The sequence below is a fragment of the Cyprinodon variegatus genome, unplaced genomic scaffold (assembly GCF_000732505.1).
Source record: "Cyprinodon variegatus isolate N-32 unplaced genomic scaffold, C_variegatus-1.0 Scaffold291, whole genome shotgun sequence".
NCBI classification, from domain to species: Eukaryota; Metazoa; Chordata; class Actinopteri; order Cyprinodontiformes; family Cyprinodontidae; genus Cyprinodon; species Cyprinodon variegatus.
The window spans coordinates 170,925-195,371 of NW_015150744.1; the positions used below are offsets into that span (position 1 = coordinate 170,925).

The 24,447-nt window shown below is 38.5% G+C and overlaps 1 protein-coding gene across 2 annotated transcripts in view; it reads left to right on the forward strand.

Moving 5' to 3' along the window:
- Positions 1–24,447, forward strand: part of srrm3 (serine/arginine repetitive matrix 3) — a 119,369-nt gene that overhangs the window by 72,307 nt on the left and 22,615 nt on the right. For both annotated transcript variants that reach the window (XM_015383671.1, XM_015383672.1), the window contains exons 3-6: positions 7,867–7,968; positions 17,273–17,374; positions 18,709–18,789; positions 19,024–19,092. In XM_015383671.1, the coding sequence (XP_015239157.1) occupies positions 7,867–7,968; positions 17,273–17,374; positions 18,709–18,789; positions 19,024–19,092 (354 nt within the window). The remainder of the gene's footprint in view (positions 1–7,866; positions 7,969–17,272; positions 17,375–18,708; positions 18,790–19,023; positions 19,093–24,447) is intronic.

The window sequence follows — 24,447 nt, forward strand, 5'->3', positions numbered from 1 at the left end:
CTGCGTTCGGTGAGGGTGGTCTGAAGCATGCGTGTCGTAACACCTGAAGTTGAAGCCCCAACAAATGAATGCTTGGCATTAAGATGATATTTAAGACTCGAGGTGCTTCGGTGAAACGAAAATGTTTTTATTTATTGTCCCTTCTTTGCTTTTTTTATACTCGAACTGTCCATCCAGCCAGCCAACGGGTTCTTCTAATTCCCCCATCTCGCTCATGTCGGACAATTGAATTATGGGTAAAACAGGGCAGGACTGCGTTAATGCATTACAAAAAAATATTGTGTTAATTCCAGAAATTAATCATCTCGCGTTAACGCGTTAATTTTGACAACCCTAATATATATATATATATATATATATATATATATATATATATATATATATATATATACACACACACACTTATAATGTTCCTACCCTAGTATCTAGCAGATAAGTGGAATGAATAACCTGCAGTGGACGCTGTTTACTAGGCAGATGGGCTATCTTGGCTGAATACAAATGCACTTTAAAAAAATATAGAATTATATTTGTAAAAGGTTATTTTCCTGCAAAGTTAAAGTGCTGCTTCATGTTGCTGAATCATAAAAGTTCCCAATAAATCAAGCAAATGCTGTGGCTGTAAAATGTCCACATGTGAAAAACGTCAGACTGTTTAATCCCTTAAAAATGACACCACATTTCAAAATTTCTTATAAATGCAGACAGACAGAAAAGAATGTATAACAGCTCAGCTAAATCATTGCTGTAGAGACATCTGAGAAGATACTTTTAAACTGCAAGAAATGATGAGGGAGAAGCCCAGATCTTATTAAAAGGGTTCCTTTCAGAGTCTTTGATGCGGGAGAAAATGTTTGTCTCTGCTCTAATGGAGGCTTTCTTTAACACTAAACCCTACATCAGACAAGCTAGTTTTCATGAAGACTAAAGCATTTGCTCAGAATCCTCTGAGAGTCAGAGACACATTTTGACAACATGAGGTTCCCCGGTAATAAAAAGAGTGATACTAGGCAAAACGGTGTTATTTCTTTGGTTAGAGGAGAAGGCGAACAATGTGAATGTGTAGACTGCGCAGCCTGAGCTATTGATCAGACTCCACTGTTGGCGAGGTGAAGAAGGCAGCTTTTAAAAAGAGAGAAAGATTGGCTCTGTCTTTGCTACCTTCTCTGCCGGCTCTGCCCAGGGTCTGTTATCTAACTGCAAAATCTATGACTGTGGAGAGCATCAATTGAGAATCCTCTCCACTTGAGAGTTAAATCATTTTACTGTAGCACTCGGTAGGTCATTTTAATTCTGTCCATGAAATAGAAATATGGGGGCGGCCATATTTGGCTCCCCCTCGTTCCCAGAGCCTTTTATTCTTGCTAACTACAACTGATGCCTGCAGAGTCTCATAGGCGCACAGCTATGTCTGGGGACAGCTTAGGGAGAATAGCTTATCAGAGTTCAATCAAAGACAGTCACAGGCAGTTTGAATGAGCACAAGCTTGCCTCACATATCAGCCATTTTCTTTGAAAAATGTCTACTCCCTCTACAACAGTCTGGAGATAATAACTCTTCATTTTTCTCGATTTGAAGTTAATTTAGGATATCTGCGGGTGCTCAAAGTTTGCTAATTTCTCTCACGAAGTGTATTAATTGTGGTGATTTTTCACGGCTACAGTGGCAAAGAAAACCTCGCTCAGATTCCAAATCCCTGGAAACCTGCGCCCTGAAAGCAACATGTCTGTGGAATAATTTATATGGCCTTTTTAAAATGAATTTAGTTTTTTACAAGCACTTAAACAACTATAGGAAACAAAAAAGTTACAAGATTAGTAAAATATTTTACTGTTGTATAGTCTATGATTGTGCTGGGAATGATGCTCGTTTTCAGTGCAGAGCAGATGGTGCATTTGAGAAGAGGTTGGATACCTTTATTGCTAAAAGAAGTGCTAATTAAACATGCACTTGAGAGATGTGTTGATTCAGGGAGCATATCCTAGCAGCATCTGCCATCCATATGTGGCCGTTTATGTAAGTAAATTTAGAGTTGAGTTTGGATTTTTACCTTTTTCAATTAAAATAGCCCTGAGCTATTTGGAAACATTGGTGGCAATTACCTTATAAGCAAGCTGAATTGCTGCATGGTTTGTAAATTCACAAGCTTTCAAAAATATATCTAGCCAGAATCCAACATATGCATTAGCCTCGATACAGAAATGTTTTGGACCAATGAAATTCATTGAAGTGTGTGAAATCAACGCGCCAACCAGAGGCAAAACAAACATGGCTGCACTGATTTTAGCTTTATTTCTTTTACAAAAACAAGCAAAAGGATGCGATTTGTTCCTCTGTTGATGGTAGAACAAACCGGATTTGGAAAGAGTTTGATGAATCAGTTGTGAAACAAATTAAGAATGTGATACATCGCTCGACATGGACGCATGTGCCATTCGGTGATTTACCCAATCAGCTCGAGGAATTGTAGTGTATGTCCCTCCTTTTTGCAAAAAACTTTCTACAAGAGTCTTGCCAGATTGATACTGTGTAGAATTCAAACTGAACTAGACTTAGATTTATTTTGTCAAAGTGTATACACGAGTGTATACAAAAAGAAATTTTGTTTAAAGCAGCTCTAGACAATTTCATTTTTTTTTAAGTGCAGCCTTGAAAACAGTAATAAATACATAAAAAGTAATATAAACATATGACTGTATATTTAAAGCTCTAACATTTATTTTTATTTTTTTAAATATATATATAAATGTATATATTACTGCACGTATCAAGCTGTCTTATGCCAAGTTACGTCCGTCTGACCTCGACCTCAAACTGTTGGGTACCGTTTCTGAGCACACAGCATAAATATGGGTCAATTGGAACAGACGCATACCCGTGATGTCACCACACGCTCTGCTCGTCTAGAGCTGCATTTCACCTCCTGGTATTAATAGTCTGTAAATAATAATAAATTATTTTCATTTTTCTGTCTTTTTAATTTATTGGGGAAATAATAATGAACACAGTCAGATAAACACAAATCAAATGAACATTTTGCCAAATAAAACAAAAAAAAAGAGCCAGGGGTCCTTCACACACGGCTATGCAGAGATAAGGCTGCTATAGACAGGCTGCGGTTAGGCCTGGCTGCCGTTAGCCTCGGAGGTCCGCTGGGTGACGCGGTCCTCTCAACTTCGGAATTTTTTTTTTAAATTACGCATTCAATCGGTAAAAGGACCATATAGTGACGCTTGAAAGTATAATATTCTCACCTCAAATGATCTTAAAACATACTTTTACTGAACAACGGCAATAGAAAAGAGAACTTTTTACTTAATACTCTGAGCCCTGTTAGTGCTCCATTGGAAGCTGCTGCCGCAGTGCATGCTGGGACAGCTGTCAATCTAAAGAACGGACAAGTCTGTTCTAATGCATGCTGGGTAAAGAGGGAGGGGCGAGAACAACATCCTGGCACTTTGTCAGTTCTCGGTCTGCTGTTCTTGTGAATTGGAACAGTACTAGGGCTGAGGATGATGATGTTTCACGAGTACACGAGTACATGAGAACGCACAAGTACACATAGTGAAAAACAGCATTTGTCCCTGCTGCCTTCCTTCACCCAACGTTACAATAACCTTCACCCAACGTTACAATAACACCTAGTCCCTGATTGGCTGACACGTTCTTGTCCATCATCATTCCATAATAATTNAGTCCCTGATTGGCTGACACGTTCTTGTCCATCATCATTCCATAATAATTCCATCTGCATCTCTAGAACATCATCTTTCACATAACTTGGCTCCTGAATGTTCCTGAAAGTGGGAATAACATGTCAATCACTTTGCTTTTTCAATTGCTCCATTTGTGCCAGTTGTGTTCGGTACTATTAAGCTGTGGGGGTTACTTCATGGGTTTTGCAATTAAACATGCTCATGTGACACTGAAACCATCTCCATAGTAAACATTTTAATTATTGGACATTTCCATGCTGGTAATGCCTCCTTGTAATTTGTTGAACAAATGAACATGAACAAATGAACATGAACAAATGAACAAGGATGAATCAGAGTTTTTCTTCATTGTATTTCAACCAATCTGCAACAAAGACAGAAATGAATGTATATTTCTCTCTTTTTATATATAGTGTTTCCAGGCTCAAACCCTCTGTGTGTAACACACAACCCACATTTTCTGAACTTTATTTGGTTAGGATGAAGCACTTGAGTGGGAGAGATGAGGATGAGGGGAGAGAAACAGAATCTGTTGACTTTATGTCAACAAAATACGGAAATCCTACCTCGGCTCTGACGGATTGTTGACAACAATACTCATGCTTTAAGGTTTTCAGTTTGAAAGGAAAAAATCTCACATGTTTGGCAACTGTTTGGCCAGAATCAATAGGTTAGATATTCAGCGTTGTGCAGCCTTTTTCAATCCATTAAGGAACATCTTAGGGAGAAAATGGACCACTGTAGAGCTTCAGCTAATGTATGGTGATGGCTCATGCACTGTGAACAGAAAGTCATGAATATAAAGTGTTGGTTTTGACCCTCTGTTGTGCTGAGTTGACAGCTGCTGAGCAGAGAGATTCAGATCGTACGTACCGGGCGGCGCCATCACACCAGCCTGCTTCCCCTGTGCTAAAATATCTCCCAGCTATTTCCAATTGCTCTCACCCTTTTGTTAATGTCATTCTCCACACTGTCAGTGAGTGCTGTTAGCAACCAGCTTAGTGAATGTGGAATGCACTGCTATGTCCGCAGAAAAACAATCTTCCCCCAAACTAATGCTATTTCTATGCTAATAATTTGCTAGTGAATTGCAGCTAAAATAAAGAACAGACTGATGCAAAAAGTAGAAGTCGGTTCTTCTGTCTTTTACTCAAAGTTTGCAGCGTTTTTCTAGATCAGGGATGCTCAAGTCCAGGCCTCAAGAGTTACTATTCTGCAACTTTTTGATGCACCCCATTTTTAACACTCATGAATCAAATGAGTGGCTCATTGCCATGCCACTGCTGAGCTAAATGAGGGGATTGAGCCTTTAGATTCATGTGTGTTAGAGAAGAGATGCATCTAAAAGTGGGGATAAGTGTGGGGTTGGGCAGAGGACAGTTCAGCCAGGGTGTGATCAGGACAGGCGGGCAGTGTCATGCACCTACCTTACAAAACTCAAATAGGATACATCACTCTCTATCTTCTGTCCCAAGCCTTACTGAAAGACGCAGCAAATGAAAATATTTCTTTACAAAGTATCCAACTTAACATATTGGCATCTGGTAACCAATATAAAGCTGCATTGTTTCTCTTTATGCACTCAAATAATAAAAATCTTAGATCATATTACAAAGGATAATAAAGGTAATTCTGAGTCGATATTTATCTTTTGCTAGACTCTGCATCACACTGACAGCACCAAACCAAAACACTGCATAATTGCATCATATATATTTAGTGCTCTGAACTTCCATATCGACGCGTTTTTTTGCACCATGTTTTTTTTCTCCCACACTGCTGACATTTGATCACTGCTGCACTTTAACAAAGGGAAATGTCATGAAGCTGTACAAAATGAAATTTCGTTTTGTTTACACTCTGTGTATATAAAAAAAAAGACAATAAAAGTTGCCTAAGTCTATCTTCCAGCACGTTAAGGTCACAGAGTAAACAGACCCTCTCCTCCTCAGAGAGACTCTACCTTCCCACTTCCACTGCCAAAGGGAGGCTACCAGCTCTGGCACAGAGAGACCTGTTTTCTTTATACCTTAAGTGTTTCATACATTTGGTACTTCTCTTTAGATTGTATATAATTTCTCAGATTGATTTTTTTTTTAAAGTTATTGAAAGATTTTGTTAAATTATTTTTTAAAAGTTTTAAATTATGTAGATTACACTGCAGTTTAATATAGATACATTTTGAGTGATGCATAGAGAATAAGGTGGACAGAAGGGGTAACCATTTGAGCATTTCTATGTAAAAATCTTGGTTAGGCTATCCTCTGGTAGTTGAATAAGGCGGTCTCAACTCTCTGCTTTATGATGCAAAGGTCCTAAAGCCGGGCTTACACTGTACGATTTTTTAACCTTTTCGGGCTGACTTCCCAGTTGTATGAGAATTTTTCAATCGTGCTGACTTTCAGCGTGACCGTGCATCGTGTAGTGTACAGGGGGTAACGAGGGGCGATCAGCCTCTCACGACCACCTACCGATCAGGAATCATGAGTTCGGACTGTAGTAGCCATGTTTGCTCAGCCATGTCTTTGTCCAAATACGTCGTCGCCTTTTCTTTTTAGGGCTTTCAGCAAACAAAATTGCACAAATTGCCAAAGAGTGAGCTTCATATTCCTCTTCTACTCGTTTGGCTTCCAGATAGACGAGTGAAAGTAGTTCCATCTCACTGCGGAACAGAGTCCGACGTGGTTTTTAGACGTACAGTGTGAGCAGGTAGATCGCATCAGAGCGTCAGGTCACACAGTGTGAGAACATACATCGTGAGCTGCAGCTGCATGCAACGATTTATAAAAATCGCACAATGTATGCCTGACTTAACCCATATCAACCACTACAGCTAGTGTAGCAGTGACCTTATGAACACCTAAAAAACATCCAATGGCTCGGTTCTGAAGAGCATTGATGTGTTTAAGTTTTTTGAAGCCCCAAACACCAGCAACATCCAGCAGGATTGAGCCAACAATAGATTAATAAGCTTTGTAAAAACAGAGAAACTCAGATCAGGTAAGATCTTCATAGATCTCAGATCTCTGCCCACTGATTCTGATAGACGTTTCGTCCCCTCACTAAATCATATGAATTCTTTAAAGAACTTGCGTACGCTAAAGATGTGTGTTCATACCTAAAATTAAAATCTACATCTAAAATATTCCCGGTCATGCTTAAAACATCGACACCTAATTCACAATTCCCAATATGAACCAATTAATTTATGCATACACATTTTAAAAGTTCTTCAGCCTTGGTATTTATCACATGTACCTAAAGCGTAACATCTGCTTTAGCTACACGTGACTCTGAGTTGGTTCTTAGTGAGGCTGTATGTCTACTCAAGCTTTTCCCGGGATCTGGGTTCTTAGAGGTAGAAGATGATTTTCTACATCCTTTTACAACTTAAAGAAAAAATTATGAATCACGTAATTGCCCTGGAGTGCAAATTTGGTTAAAATCCATAACTTTTCAGTTTTTTAAAACACATTGAAGCTTTGTTATACAGATTTTGGTGTGAAAAAAGAAACTAAATTAAAAAGACAGAAACCTCCATGTTTTGAAATACTGAGAAGTTGAGGACAGGGTCTGCCACAGCTTTGTTCTAAATACCGGAAGGTTACTGGTATAGCTCACTTATACTCAAAAAAATAATGTAGACTAAGGTTGTATTCTTAATCAGTATTTGCTGACAATTATCCATTTCTTATCTTATAAGCTGAAACGGCAGCATCTCAAAGCATTTTAAGTCTGGAATTTAGGAAATGCTTTTGAGATGAAATATAGAACTCTTCTATCTGCAGTGGTTTGCATTTTTCTGTCTGCCTCCTCACGATGCCCCACAGTTCCTCTCAGCTCAGCGAATTACGCCGCTGCCATGCAGAATAAAACATGATGTGTTGTGCTGGCCCGCCAGGGGCAGAAGGGCACAGTGACTCATCAGAATGGACATTATTTAGCTGAATGCATTTTTGACCAAAATCTGATCAAAGCAGAATCTCTGTAGTTGTTTGGGCTCGGCGTCGCAGCAAGCGATGTGGGGGCTACCATGCAAGCATCTGCATATTTTCCAGGTCTCCTGATGCAGCTGTTGCTCCTATGCCCACTTTTCAAAGCCTTCAATTAAATATATATTTAAGTATTTATTGTTTTGCTTTTTTCCAGGTACACCGAGGAGGAGATCCGTCAGAAAGTGAGCACATTCAGACAAATGCTGATGGACAAGGAGGGCGTTATCACCAGAGAGGGGTCTCAAACCCAACCTTTGTAAGTGACATCATATCCAGCTTTGTCTGGAAATGTCTGTCTTATCTAGTCTGTTCATTTCTAGCATGTTTGCATAATAACAGTGTCAGAAAATGCAGGACAATAGGATTGTGAGCATTAGTTGTCTAAAAAGTACCGGTAGCATCATTTGTGCTCCTTAAATCTTTTTTCTGTATTGTAAAGAAGTTTTCATACACTATATATTGTGTATAAAAGCTGTATTTATTGGTTTTTTTTAACATCATTCACTTCCAGGGGGAAACACTTTTATCACGTAGAGCCTTGGTGGTTTTCAAACTAAGATTTGGATGCACAAATCTGAAGCAAATGCAAATTCTCTTCTAATCCTTACGTGCTTAAAGTTCCACATTTGGACTTAAATATAGAAAAATCCCCAACTAATATTATAGAGGTCTTTTATCAAGTTTTTCAGACAGGAGATGCTCTTTTATCCATAATCAAGCTTCCGGCATAAGCTTCAGATTAAATGTTTGAGCATCCTTCTTATTAGAAGTGGTAAAGATCATTCTGATCTATTGGCTTTTTGGCATTGATCTAACTTTTAAAAATAGTCTGCAAATTTTTAAGAAGTCTGAGGTCGAGGTAACTTTAAAACCTCGGACAAATCCAGTTTCAGTGTTTGGCATTATTGTTGTCTTATATATCATGTTTGCTTTAAGTTTCAGCCATCTAGAACAGGGGCTCCCAAAGTGGGGGGGTTAACAGACACCAAGCAGGGGGTCAAGGGATGTTTTTTCCACAATCATTGTGATGTGATCCCTGAGGTATATTGTGAGTCAAAATATATAATAGAAGACATGAAATGTATGTATTCCTTTGAAATAAGTAGAAGTAAATTATCATTTATTTATCTAATACATGATTTGCTCCTCGGGCGTCGCACAATGGCAGCCAACTGCTACCCAATGGGCTGGGTTAAATGCAGAGAGTTCATTTTATAGCTCTGTACTTGCGATAGTGTAATGACAATAAAATGCTGGGAAAAAAAAGAATGATTCAAATATTAAACATACCATTAACTTATAAAATGCACAGTTAAGTGTCCCATTAAAAATAGAAATATATTTAAGATGATTCATAACTTTTTTCACTGACATTCAGTACTTGAATGTCTTTGAAAAATCATTTTATTCAAAATTGGATGTAATTATTTCCCTTTATTTGCACATATAAATATGGAGTAGAGTAAATGTATGTACGTTTAGGGGGTCGGCAGTCTGTTGCATCGTTATTTATGGGGTTGCATACTGAAATGTTTGAAAATGTTTTGGAAACATTTGATCTAGAGGTCGAACTGAGGTGAATTCTTTTTTAATTCATCTAAAAAATGCACCATTTATTACTGTTAGCAATGAAAGAAACCCTTAAGATGATTCTACTTACTCCATGTTGGATCAGGCGTTTAAGAGTCTCTTGAAATCAACAAGTAGTCAGCATTGTGCAGCATTGTGTTGTGCTCATATGATTATTCATTCAATAATTGAGGAGTACAAAGTATTTTTGAATTTAAAGGTTGGTTTAAATTATTGATATATTTGGTTTCCAATTAAGATGGGATTAATTTCGATTAATTAATTACAGACCATGTAGTTAAGTTGATTAAAAAATCTAATTGTCCCACCACTAGGCAAAACACAAAGCTACATAATACACCTCAAGTTACAAAGTCAAAAAAGTGTGTAAGGAAAAAAGTCGGTTCTCAGAGAAGCTTCAACCAATCCAACTATGGTACACAGCAAAGATGTGACCAAAGCAGTTCTGGTCAGAATGTCTGGAAACTGATATTGTGACAGAAAATTAACACTGCATATCAACACGTTAAAACATGTAACCCACATCTTGTTGTTGGGATGCTTACTAAAAAAGTTTGAATATTTTAGTTTGAACCCCTGGTTTTAGTCTCTTGTGAGTGTTAGAAATGCAATGATATTTAAAAGTCTTTGACAGGCTAGTCATGTGAAGATTAGTCAGAAAATTCCCTCGAGCTTTATGTAGAAGGTGAAAGGGAGCCAAGAATCTTTGATTAAGTCAGTCATACTGTTGGTGTAATCTTGATCCAAACTAAAGAAGAACCCACTCAGAGTCATGAGTAATGAGAACAGCAGGGCATAAGCATGGTGACCTTCTAAGCCAGTCCATCACACATCAGAGTTGATAGAGAGGTGTCAAACTGACCTACTGTCTGTCAGCTTATGACGGGTAATAAAGTTTATGCATCCGGTCTCTCTAACATGGCTAATGAGGATTCTGCCCTTCCTTGTACCTAAACAAACGTTTGACATTTACATAGAACATGTTGAGATGTGGAGGACTGCTGAGGCTGAAGTTATGAAGTTATACAAGGATGAATATATTGACATTTATGGCAAACGGTAAAGATTCGTCAATCTTTCATATTGTTCTGTCAATTAGACTTGACTGTAGTTAATGTTGTTTATGCTTCGCAGGAACTCTGCTGCAAAAATCATGTAGAAATACCTTGTCTGTCAAAACTGATTATTTACTATAAACCTGCTGAGAAACACAAAAATTATGAGCGTTTCTCAATATGTGTACTTGTGCGTTCTCATGTGCTCGTGTACTCGTGAAACGCCATCAACCTCAGCCCTAGTGCTGTTCCAATTCACAGCAGACTGAGAACAGACAAAGTCCCTGAATGTTGTTCTCTGACTGGAACTGGGCAGGTTTTATTGTTCAGTTAAAAATTGATATTATATTTATTGGACCATAAGTCCAGAATAAAGTCTATCTATCTATTGAGCTTCACCTCAAATGCTTGATGAGTGAACGCTCCCTATTCTGGCATGTTCACATTTTTACCTTTAAAACATGCAAACCTTTGTAGTGTTGAGCTTAAATCATTCACCATTGATCTTGTTTATTAAAATGAGATTATTATTAAACAGGATTTAATCATTTTAGAATAGATATATTTTAATATTTTGTATTCTTAAAACATTTTTTTAAACTATTAATTCAATCTGTAGGTTTAGTTCATTGTTTGTTATAATATTTTTAGCATGATGCTGTTTTTAATCATTTCTGTTTGAGCAAAGTTTGTTGATAGCCACATTTCACCAAGTTAAAAACAATCATCTCTGAATGTTTTTAACCTCAGCTCATTTCAACTTGGCACTTGTCACAGATTCTGTCAAACCTCTATTGAACATTGCTGATGTTTTTCACAGAAAGAGGAGCCCCAGATCAAATACTGCTTAAGGCCAAATACAAGCAACAGCTTTTATGGATTAGCATAAATCCTTACTTCCACATTTTGTAATGAAATAATATCATTGTTTTACTTCAAGGCTAGTTTTTTTCTCATTTCTATTTTTATTTTAAGTAAGTAGTTTTATCCCGGCCCTGGATGAAGCTGAAGACGACAAATACGAATATGATAAATCTATCAAATATTCTATTATTTAATTTAAAAAATAATAATAATTATTCGCAAATTTTAATTTAAATGTAAAATTTAAATAAGCATTTAAAATATAGACAAATAATGAACTGCAAATGGTAAGAAATAAAAACATATACAAATATATATAGGTCCTTAGACTTTTATTTTTCTTTTGTATATCAATGACATCACTGAAGTGTCAAAATTTCTTAAAGGGGAACGCATATGCAAAAATATAACTGCGGATGTCTGGAGAGCAGTGATTCGCCTACATGTTATGAATGCTGGCATACTGTAAATGATCAATTATAAACAGTTTAGTTTGTGCCTTCAACTAGTTGCCCATAGGAAGACATTACTTGGATATGACCTAATGGAATATCTTCAGAACAGCTCCAAATGAGACAAAACTAATATGGGTGAGTAGAACATGATGTAATAATGTAAAATCAAGGGCCCAATGAAAACAAAACGGCGTTCCCCTTTAATTTTATTTTATATACAGATGGTACAACCTTGTTCTATTCAGGGGAAAATATAAAAGAGGTGCATGGAGTGGTTGAAACTTAATTTGAGAAAAAAAAAATGGTTCACTAATAACAGATTATCATTAAATGTTGGTAAAACATTTAATGATAATGATAATCACGATAATGATAATCATGATATTTTTGTCTCAAATCCTGCTAAAAGTAGGTTATTCTTTGAGCAAAAGGGTTTTACAGTTTGTGTACCAGCACTCTATTTCAACTGCCGAATTAGTTTACAATGATTTCTATAAACGATTAATCAGAATTGATTTCAGTCCCAAGTTAGTACATTATGTTCTATCTTTTATTTATGTTTTCAATCAATGTTTTTAAATTAAGTTTAAAGCTCTACATTAATATAAAACAGAAGTCCATAAAAATTTGCTATGTGTTCTCCTGTTTAGACGTAGCAGTTATATTCAGCACATCATTTTTTCAGTGAGTTATATAACTGGAAGGCGAGGGCCCCTTAAGAGTAGTTTACGACTCTTGAACACAGCCTAATAAACTACCTAGCAGTGAGGATAGATGTGCAATCCTCCATTTCATATTTACCAGTGTCTATATTGATTTTCTGAAGACTGGATGAGAAGTGAAGGGGCGCATTTTGTTGAATAACCCAGTATGGAAATAATACAGAATCTGACCCAACATGGGCTTCACATAATGCTCCACTGTCAGATGAAAAATAGAGAGACTCCTTTCAGAGAACAGAAGGACTATTTTATAGATGTGAGTGCGAAGTTGGGGTGTTAAGTTAATTTTTCAGCTGTTCAGTCTTTTTTTGTAAAGCCTCATCTAGCAGTCAGGCTGTACTTTAATTTTAATCATCTTTTTTAGCAACTACAAGATTTAGCACTGCTACAGTATGAGGAATAATGAATTAACCCCCCCATCCCCCCATAAAATGACACCCTATAATAACTCTGTGCAGCAGCAAGAATAAGACTGATCCCTCAGCGGCTGAGTGGCTGTCTGAGAGAGGATACGAACGAGTTGCACCACTTTGTGCTGCAGCCCTGAGGAGGGACTTGGTCGCAGTTTATCACTGCCAGGACAAAGGGTGAACGGGGCAGCCTTTCACCAGTGCAGCAATGAGCATAGGGGACACTTGCTCATCTGCCAAACAGGGCGGCTGTCTGGCTAGACAGATGTCTCCTGCATACTGTAGCCTGGCACCAATTAGGAGATTAAGAACAGGGTGGGGAATTAGTTGATTCATCACTAATGACTGAGCTCAGGGAGCACTAGATAGTTTAAATTGTTGTTAATTGCTTTTTTTGTTGGCAGTATGTTTCATTGCTGCTTCCATAGGAGCCGTGGCCTAAAATTAGATGACATACAGGTTATTCCAGTTTTTTTACAAGGGCAATGTGACATATTATGGAAACAAATCCATCTTCCTACAAAAAGAGCTTCAAAAAGGCACAAAGACTTCTTTGCGGTCTATATTTGTGTAACAATATGATGCTGTTGAGGACCACAACAGTAAGAGGACCAGGCAGAAAACAGATTTTTTAATATCAAGTTGACAAACCTACTGAACACGATGAAAATACAGGAACCAGGAGGACAAAGAACCCAACAAAGAGCAAACTGGAAACAGGAAAATAAATACAAATGGGAAGTGACAGCCAGCAGGGAAAACAAGTCAGGGCAATCAACAAAAACACAGAACATGTGTAGATTATGACACCACCCCTCCCGCAAGGCCAAATACCAAATGCTAAGTCCATGAAGAGGAAAAAAAACTAATCTTGTGGGCAAAGATGGCCTTGTCTGAGAGGAAGAAAGCGAAACAAAAAAAAACAATTTTAGATTGGTGACCTGCAATGGAATTCAGGTTGGTAGCAGTGATGCAACACCCTTGGATGCTGATGGAGAGTTGTGCAGGAACCTTGCAGGCCCATGGCAAAGGTTATTGGAGAACACACTGAGAACCTTGTTTGAAGGTCAACCGTGGAGCATAAAGCCGCTGAGTTTCTGTCTACTGGGAGGTTGGCCAAGAGGTCTGGAGAGAGGGACTCTAGATACAGAGGAGCTCTAGATACTTCAACCATCAGAGGCGGTCTTAAGCCTGAGATCTCAGATGACTGGAATCCATGGAGAAGCCAGAAACCCGCAGAGAAGCCCTGAGAACAGAAATTAAAAACTATTTTCAAGAACAAGAGGTTGGTCCTCCTGGACACCCTTGCTGGAGCTGCGGCTTCAGGTGGCAGGAGGATGTAATGATCAGACGAATGTGCAAATGATACTGGAACCTTAGTGAGGCTCTGACCTGACACTTGAATCTTGAGGCAGGGTGGATCTGATGTGGAAGGGTCACCCAGACCCAATTTGAGTGGGGAGAAATAATGACATTAACACCAGGAACAGATGTTGTGTTTCTAGGTATTGGCAGGTGTACCTGACTAGTCAGCCAACAAACTTTTCTTCGTCTGACCCTCTGAGAAACAAGAGAGGCACCGTAGTCCAGAAAACTAAAGATCTGGCTTCACCTGAACTCCCAACCCAAATAGTTGGATCTCTTGCTGAAACCTTATCTGGGGCTGGGAAGGAGACTGCGGGCATATCAGCATAAAGTACTTGCTGAAAAGGCTCTTGGCATTGCTCTCAGAAGGTGCTTGTGTGGTGATTTCAGCTGATGGTTGTTGGATTTGGGTAGGTGAAGTAAAGCTACAGTTCAACGTACTGCTTCCTGGGCGGGGGAATGATCCTGAAGCTCCCGAAAGATGATTGCTCCTCCTTGCAGCTCATCCTCGTACTGATGCATATTTCTCTCTACCGGCCATTGGAGATACTCAAACTACTTCATTTGTTGGGCTTGCTGTCATAATGGTAGGAGGTGAATGTCCTTGATAGCAGGTAATGTAATTTTGGGGTGCTGGCGCAGAGACACATTTAAAACCTGCAGAAGAGTGAGGCCTGAACTTTAGGACTTCCTTTCTGGATTATAAATTAAGCATCAAAATGGGGAAGAATTCATGGTTGAAAGGGCCAAAGAAGCTGGTCTGAGTCTGAAACTAAAAAACTTTACGTCTACATTCATTTAAACTCTCTCATCTAAGCCGTGAATCATCTACATAGCCTTCAGCTGGTTGCTTCTCTCTGCTGCTTGTCCCACTCTGTAGGTTTCCTGCTCATTTCCTATGAGCTGTCATGGTAAAATAAGTTGTTTTTTTGGCTGCTTGGCAGCATCCCTGGTGGGCCCATCCAAGCTCAGCCAATTAAGGGCTCTGCTGCCTCGTGTCTTCCTAACAAACCGCCTCGCCCACTCTGCTTTCTCCCTCTAGATATCCAACATCACATATTTTCGGGGTTTTCCTCTCTGTTACCCCAGCCTTCCTCTCAGATCTCATATAAAAAGCTCCTTTTATAGCACAGGCATGTGTATTTGAACCTGTCACTTAGGAAATGTCATCCTTTGCTTTATTGAATTCTTTCGCCATGTCGATTCAGCATCTTATTATTACTCCTCTCTATTTTTAATCTTTGTTCAACTCATTGAAAAAGCAATACTTTGAGGTTATGTTTGTTTCTTTATTCAAAGTCCTAAATCCGAAACAACAATACAAGGTCCAACAGCTGGGGGAGTTTTTTTATGCATCGGTGGAAATGGTGCGGTCAGATTGGGTCCGTTACACAGGGGCATTAAAGAGGGACACAGGGATATTGGGTAAAGAATGATTAGAAATAAGCAGCCATCTGTCAGTAAATATGCAGCATATCTAAGGAGTTGGGAGGTTTTAACCCTGCAAAATGAGACCTAAATCTGAAAGCGGTGTTCTTAATCTGGGATTAGGAAAATTAGAAACATCCTAATAAAACTGCAACAGAAGTAAAATAAATAAAAACAGTTTTAGAGCCTTATTATAAATAGATGAGGGTCTTGTGGATGATATACAATGTCACACAAAAGTACACCTACACTTACCCCTTTTCACATTTTCTACAAACAAAATGTTCCAAATATTTTATTACTTTATACAAAAAAGTTTGAAAAATTCCAAGAGGTAAAAATTTGACCAGCACCCCTTAGATGGAATTAGAAGAACCACTACTGCCTGCAGCGCTGGTTAAGTATTTTTGGATATATCCCTTCCTCTTTGCATAGACCAGTCAAACTAGGTGGAGAGTATAAATGTTTGGGAACATAATCTCATTTGGATTAAAGAACCTTTGCCCTAATCTAGTTTTATCATCTCTAACAGGTTTCCTCCTCGTAGGGCTGAAAGATATGGAGCATACATATTGATAACACAATATTTTAATCTGCACTGCATTGCAATATATAATATATACAAAAATACTTACATATTTTCCATTCAATTATAAAAAATAAACCTTTAAATCTAAATTAAAAGGCTTTGTCCCAGATTTCATGCTGGTACATCTAGAAGCAAACAGCTGTAGATTAACATAAGAAAAGGCTTAAAATAATGCATTTGCATAGATTTAATGATAATTCTGCTTGAATAAAATGAGTGAGAATCTGGGGTGGGGTTTTGGGGATAATTATAAAACAATGTAGAGCATCTTGATATTTTTAAAGTCCATGTCCCATTCTCTGGTTTTGTATTTAGCTCCATCCAGCTTTTCCTATCCTCTCCACAACATGAAGCGGCCGCCATTGTGTTGTATTATGACTACGATTTGATTTCCTCCCCCAATGGATATAGTGGAGGGAATCATTTCTTTAATGCATTATATTTGATTTTATGAATATTGTTTGGCTTTAAACTTTAAAAAAATATATGATTGAATGGATTAGGGAAAAAATAGCTGGAGCTCTGACAGAATTATAAAAAATATTGCCTCATCCATCTCACGGCACTGAAGTGACTTTACAATAAAATGTAGATTTTTTTTATTATCTAGGGTGGTCCTTGCTTTTTGTTAATGTTTTCAAGCTGTGCTAAGCAACTGTTCATGGGTCTTTAAAATGATTTTCCATCATCTAAAGCAGAAAGGTAAAAAAAATTGTCCACACCACAGGTTGCTGGTATCATCTGATCCCCCAACTAACTACAGCAAACTTTAAATAGCTGAAGTGCTGCGCAATATGGCATGATAAGTATAGTGTCTTCTACCAGCAAATATCATGTTAGATCCTGAGGGGATTATCACAGTTTGCATGTTGCTGCCCTTTCCTTTATCATTCAGTCTGCACTCCACTGATGAAAATGTGAGTCACTCTGTAAAATTAGCTCTTCTATTGTTTCCCCTTCTGTTGTGGGTTGCCATGGACACACAGTTGGCAGCAGCAGCAGATTAAAGAGTAAAACTTTTTGTTTCTTTTGTTAGAAAAAGCATCACTTCACACCTTGATCCTTGACGCGTGTTCTTTCAGGGTAAACCACTTTCATTATCAGCCTGACGAGTATGAAGAGGACCCAGAGGCAGCTGGATATGAAGATGGAGACTATGAGGAGGACTACCACAGTGACAACAGGTGGGGTAAAAACCGTCACCCCTACTTGGAGGAATTAAAAGATCAGTGGAAAATATTTCTGAATTTATCCTTGTATAAAATGAAGTTTTAAAAGGCAATGGAAATGTTCATGCAAAGCAATGGAGCAATGCAAAAATGCCAACTGAAGTACTAAATGGGCCCAAAATATTTTATTTTATTTAAATTAAAAACAAATGTTTTGTGTTTTGTTTTACTTTTGTATTCATTAAGGAAATAAATGCTGTTTGAAGTAAACAAACAAGTAGTCCAATTTCTGTAGAGTTTGCCTGCTTAAAAAGAAAATGGTAAGATTTTTTCTTAAAGATTTTTTTTAATGGCTGCACAGTGGTAACCTGACAACAGCCAGATGCATGTCTCGCTCCGCCCAGCTAGGCGGAGTGAGACATGCATCTGGCTGTTGTCAGGTTAGCACAGTGGTGCATCTTGTAGCACAGTTGCCTTGCAGCAAGAAGGATTTGATTCCTGGCCTTTATTATGGTGGCTGACAGGTGCAAGTAAAATAGTGAAACGAGCTGCAAATACTTATGTGATGCAAACTTCAAAAGCACGCAAGCACAGAAGACAAATGCAACAGAAAAACACTGCAAATACAAAAGAAACTGTCTGCAAACTGGTACAGATGTGCAGCAAACTGCAACTGTTTTCTCCAGGCACTCCGGCACAGTCCAAAAACATCACTGTTGGGTTGATTGGTGTCTCTAAATTGTCCTTAGGTGCTTGTGTGACTCCCCACCATGACACTGACGGCTAAGCAGGAGAAGAAAGAATTTTTAAGATTTTTTTAGCAACTCTTGCTTTGTTGAATGGGCTCATTAAAGTCAGCTTTTAAGTATAAGGTCACTTTATTTCTTCTATCCTATTTGCAATTAAATAAAACTGAAAGCAAAATCTTGCTTAATAATTTGCAGCACCTGACATTTTCCATTGTAGGAAATGTTTTATTTTCTGCATTTCTTTAAAAGGGAAATTTTTCAGCTGCATCAAAGGCCACAAAGAAATGTCTTAGAGGGCAGCAAATGGCCTGCAGGCCACACTATGGACACTGCAGATGTAGCTCCTCTCAATTTCTCTACACAGAGATAATCATATTTAGTAAATCTACTATTTTCATGCATTGGTTTTGCGATTTGGCAGAACAGATTCAGGAAATGAGAAAATGTACACTGGCTATGTCATTGCTGAGGCACCATAACAAGACCAGATTACTATAATCTAAACCGAAAAGCTGAAAAGTATTATATAACAATCGTCTCTGAATGCTTTTGCACTTCCTGACTCGCCCTCTTTCTTTTCTCATTTTCTGGTTAATTCAGAATGAAAAGGAAATCAACCAGCTCTCCATCCCCTCGGCCAAAGAAAAGGAAGAAGAAGAAGTCTGGCCGTCGAAAGAGTCGGTGAGTGGAAGAAGCCTCTCCTTAAGAAGCTTCCAAACCTGCTGAATGGTTAAACGTAGTGCATTTAGGCTCTGGTTTAGTGAAATTGCATTTTAAATGTTTTTTTGTAAATACTGCAAACAGAGCGGTGTGCCATTACCTTCAGTTCTCCTTTGACAAGTTTGGAGAAGAAGTGAACGGCAGTCTGAAGCTCAGAAGTCATGAGTGTCTGCCTCCTCTTCTCTTCATCAACAGGTTTGGCAGCTCCTCGCCCACACGCAGAGAGAAGAAGAAGAAGGGTGGGAAGAAGCACAAGAGAGACAGGTGAGTGTGTTCTGGCTGTCATTAGTCATATTTCACCACAAACAATAAAGTCTGGGATTTAAAGGAGCTTCCTTAGGATGTAAATTCTAGAGAATTGTCTTAAGAGACATTCTCCTTAAATTTATGCCTCTTATTTCATCTTGGGAAGTCTAAAGTTTATTTTTTTTCTATATTTTTTTGTTTTTTTGTTTCTTAAGGTTTTCCTTTCAATATTACTCATATTATTTAGTATTTTACAATGTATTTCCTGTTTTTTTATTCCTACAGGCAGTGTCCATTTCCTCAGGGTGTTAAATATGTATTTCTGACACCAAATTTGTTATAGTTTGACTCAAATATGGTAACAAATAGATGGAAGAATCATCATAGAAATGACTTTAAATCAGATTTATTCAACAAAAACAAACAGATGCAGAGGAAGAGGAGTGACTCACAGCAAGAAGGAGGTTTTACAACATTTCCTGAAGAAACGGAGCAGTCGCATGTCATATACAATCAACAACAATTACCTTGGAAAAAAAATCCCAGAGGAAAGGCTTGAATCTGGAACACATTTTATCAGTGAAATTCAGTTTCACCTAAACTGAAACCTATTTCTACAGAAATATATTCTATTCCTTCTTCTTTTATTCATCTTATATTAATTTGCATCAACTTGAAGCTGTAATTGTTGTATTATTCCTGAAGAAAAAGAGAGAAAGAGATAAATAAAGGCAGAGAAGTTAAAGTAAAACATGACAGGAAACAAAACCGAAGGCTGAAGAAAGTCAAAAAGGTGAAAAAAAAAACATACAGGAAGCAAAGTTTTTGAAAATAATTATAGGGACACTATTAAGGCTGCCGCTCACAATGTTTCTGCTAATCGATTAATGCAAGAGTACCGTAATCTAGGCACAGAGCGCCACCGAAAATGAACACAGGAAGTCGGTCCCTGCAAGGACTGCCTTACTACAGGGACCAGGACAGGGACATGTGTTCATTTGATGATGTCATAATGAATAAGCTTACCTTAGGTCTATGTTTCTAATCCACCAGTGTTAGGATTAGAGTTAAACCACTGGTAAGGGATAAACTGGAGGTTTTGAGTTAGGTTTAGGTGTTAGGTCCTCAGACTTTAGATTTCTTCCAAACCTTTTGGGGAAAACCTTTTTGCATTTGACAAAATTATTTGGGAAAAAATATAGACAGTCAAAGTATTTAAAGATCTTTACAAAGAACAATCAGGGATCTTTATGGAAACATGAAATTAGACTATACAATAAAACCTGAGATTGTTTTAAAATGAAAGAATTTTATGAAAATTATTTCAAAGTTTTTCAGTTTAAGTCCAGTATGATGTTCTGGTATGTATTGTAAAAATAGCTGTCTCTATACTCTATTCATCTGATTTTAAGGGAATAATTATTGAATAGCAAAAAGTGCTTTTTAGCAGATATTTTATCGTATTTAAACCAATTAAAGCTAAAAAGATATTCCATTTAAGGACTTGTGAGTAAAGGCCATTTACTGACAAAGAAGGTGATTTATAATAAATGCTAAAATATTCATAAATGTTTAGTACAGTTTAGGCTTAATAAGAATGGGTTATACTCTTATGATATGGCCTCTGAGTATAACTGCACACTACAGTTAACAATACATCTTTTACTGAAATAGCTGACAAGTATTTAAATAATCACCATTAGTCTGATTGTTTCTACCTAAGAAAATAAGAAAGAAAATAAGAGGAAAAAAGCAAAAAGCAGTAGGTGAAAAAAAAAGTAAGGTGAGAAGCAGAATTTTGCTGCCATTTTAATCTTGTAATGCTTTGATTGGTCGAAGCTGAATGTCAATTATTCTTATTCAATGTGATAAAAGAGGATGTAAACATTTAGAATGTACATCCTTAGCAAACTAATGTATTTCCAGGTCAAACATGCCCCATGGTTAACAGAGGTTTAAACCTTTGCTTTAAAAGGTATAGCCTTCCTGTTACCTCCTGAAAGTGTCTCTCTCCTGCAGCCTTATGCTACGTTCACTCTGCGAGCAGCAGAGGCAGCAGAAGCAGCTAGTTTACATGCAAAGTCAATGGTTGACACGCATATTGGCGCAGCAAAAGGTCCCACAGTGCGTTTTAAGAAGCAGGAGCAGCGAGTCTGAGCAGCTGATGCTGCGCCTCATGAGCTTATGAGCATCTGACGTGCACAATGCGCTTCAGAAGCAGCAGCTGATGGAGATTAAAAAAAATCAACTTTTGTTGCTCGAGGTGCCACATCAACCAATCAGAGAAGCTGATCTGGGAGCTGACAGGGAGAGAGAGACAGTGCTGCTCATGCAGATCACTATGCTCACTCCTCTGAAACAGTTTATTAACACCTAGCGTTTAACGTTTATTAAAGTATCTGAAATTATGTTCGTATTTATTATTCTGGTGCCTGCAGTTTAGATAACGTACGTGAAAGGCGGTCTTAATGCTGAGGACAGAAGAACACAGAGTGTAACTTTCTTAACACTTTGCACCTGACTGGGAGTGAAATGCGATGAAATGGACTGCAACACCTGTCGACATGTGCTGTGAGAAAGCATCCTCTGACTTCACACACCAACAGGACGTCCTTCATAGATAAACCTGATATCATCAGCCATCAGACCAACTTTTCGACCGCCCAGCTAGAGCAGCGAAGATGTTTCAGCCGCACATCAGCTCTAAATTTGTACGAGCATCAAAAAAAAAGCAGCACGCACGTTTTTGCTGTTTGAGGTGTGGACGTAGAATAAGTGAACTAGAAACAGCCTCCAACATGTAGGTGAAAATTCACTTTCCTCTTAAGCATCGTCTACGTTCATGTTCTCCCTGTGACTTCCCACACACAGAAGAGGGTTGTTGTAGTTGGAAGGTTTAATATTTAAATTACCTCCTGGTCTGTTATTATTCACTGCAAATCATGCTGAAAATCATCTGATCCTGGTCGTCTGCTGATTCTCCGGTCTCTGGAAGAAAATAAATCCTAAATAGAAAGATTAATTTCTGGGAAAAATGACAACTTTAGGGACAGAAAATGAGAAGATTACCATGAAATAAGAAGAAAGGGGAACAGAAAAGCTATAAAAGCATCTTGCAGGAAAAACAATCTCTCAAAGAAAGGAAACGAATGTGGAAAAACAGGATGAAAGCAATGTGGCTGGGATGAAGAAGGGTATAGGATGTGTTAATAAAGACATTAGGAGGCAGAGACTGAGGGAAAGGGGAAACCGATGAAGAGCAAGAGCTCATCAAGAACAACTTGTGAAACGCCTTGGGACATCATAACAGCAATAAGCAATTGTAGAGAGGCCTCTTCCACCCGGTTCATTCCCTGCCTAACTGGAGGGGGGGGGGTGTAAATGTGCTGCTCTAATAACCCAGCCTCTACCGGGCTGCACAACACAAGAAAAATGAGCCTTCCTATAAATTGCTGAGCTGCTCTGCTGTGCTCTCCCAACTCTCATCCATCCAGACACATCCCCGTCCCCCCTGTTGTCCTCAGTCCCACTCCTCCCTTTCGTCCTCACTCCAAGGATGCTCTGCATTGCAGGTGATGTTGATGTATGAATAATGTATTGGGCAAGTGGAGCCAGAGAAACATGCCTGGTTGCCCCCCTGCAGACTTCCTGCTCTGAGGTTTCTCTTTCAGATATAAGATGAGGACAGGGGGCTCAGCATCCTGTCCCAGTAGAATCCTGCTGCCTTCTCACCTGCTGTCTCTAAAGCTAGCAGCTGCAGCCCTTCCCTGACCGCAATGTTTCAGCAGATTGTTTGCGAGAGACAAAAAAGAAAGTGCTAATTTGTCGCAGTACCCAGCTGATTTCTCCCAATGAGGAAACCGGGGCAGCCGAGTTTCATATCAGCCACAAACGTTACCGTGACAGCTTTATTACCACCCTTTCAGCAAGCCAACACTCTCCCTCCCACTGCATGCTGGAGGTGAGCAGGGGGACACATAGGGAAAAAAAGGGCTAGACTAATCACCATGGCAACTACGATGATGGCAATGCTGATATGAGGAGGACGACTCGGTCTTAATGCTGAGGACAGAAGAACACGAAGTGTAATTTTCTTTAAACACTTCGCACCTGACTGGGAGTGAAATGTGATGAAATGGACTGCAACACCTGTCAACAGTGCTGGGAAAAAGCATCCTCTGACTTCACACACCAACAGGACGCCCTTCATAGATAAACCTGATATAGTCAGCCATCTGAATGTGAACCTGGATATTTATTTGCTTCCATACATGCTTAGGAACATATATATATACTTTTTATAGGTTTTATTATATGAAGATTTCACTAGCTGCCTTCCCTTTATACATTAAAGTGCAAAAAAATTGTATTTACAGAAAATTAATTGGTTAAATGGAAACAATGCAATTGTTTTGCCTAAAAAGTTTTTGGATGTTTTTTTCTGTTTTTTTGAAGTTCTTATATTTCACAAAACTGCAATGGAAAGACTTTTTTCACATCACACCGGTCCTGTGATCAAGTGGGGTCTGTCTGCAGCAAGAGGAGACAGAGGCGTGTCATGCAGTCTTGCATAGCGCAGACAGATATACTTGATGTGATCTTCATCCGGATCTTACTGCCTTGGAAAAAGAGGAAGAAGACCAGGCCGTGGCTAAAATATGGATAAAAATATGGATATATCTCATGTGTTTACACGTGTTTACATCTGCAGCTGCCATGTTTTTTTTTATCGTATTGTAGTTATCGCATCAACAAACATGCAATTATGTGCAATTTTAATTGCATTTATTATTTAATTCAAATACCACAATTGCAAAACTTTGCATTCTTATTTTATTAGCATAATATCATCACAGTTTTGCACACATTTTAATGGAAACGCAGCTACTGTCAACAGTTTGGGTAAAGAAAATGACAAAAATAGCCCTAGAGTACTCAGATGTGCGTACCTCCCACATAGAAATGAAAATGCTGCATCATTGAGAGAGACAGACTTTCAGGCTCCTGCAGGCTGACCTGACAAGAGAAACTCTTGTTCAAACCGGACACATTTATGGACAACAAGCAAAAAAATAGACTATGTATGTTTTCAACTTCTCCATTTTATTATCATCATGTTATCATCATGTTCTTAAAATGAAGCTCTAGCGGAAGTTCAATTGAAGAAACTCTGACTTACCTCATCCATCAGAAGCTGATCCGTCTCTGACGCGACCCAATCAGCTTCAAACTACTCCTCCACGAAGCCCAATCAGCATCCTGCTTTCACGTCATAAGCACCTTCAAATCCCCGTCTCAGCCCACTATCCAGCAAACGCATGTCAGATTTTATTCAGACGACAATTCACCCACCTCCATCCCCTCCTCCGCCAT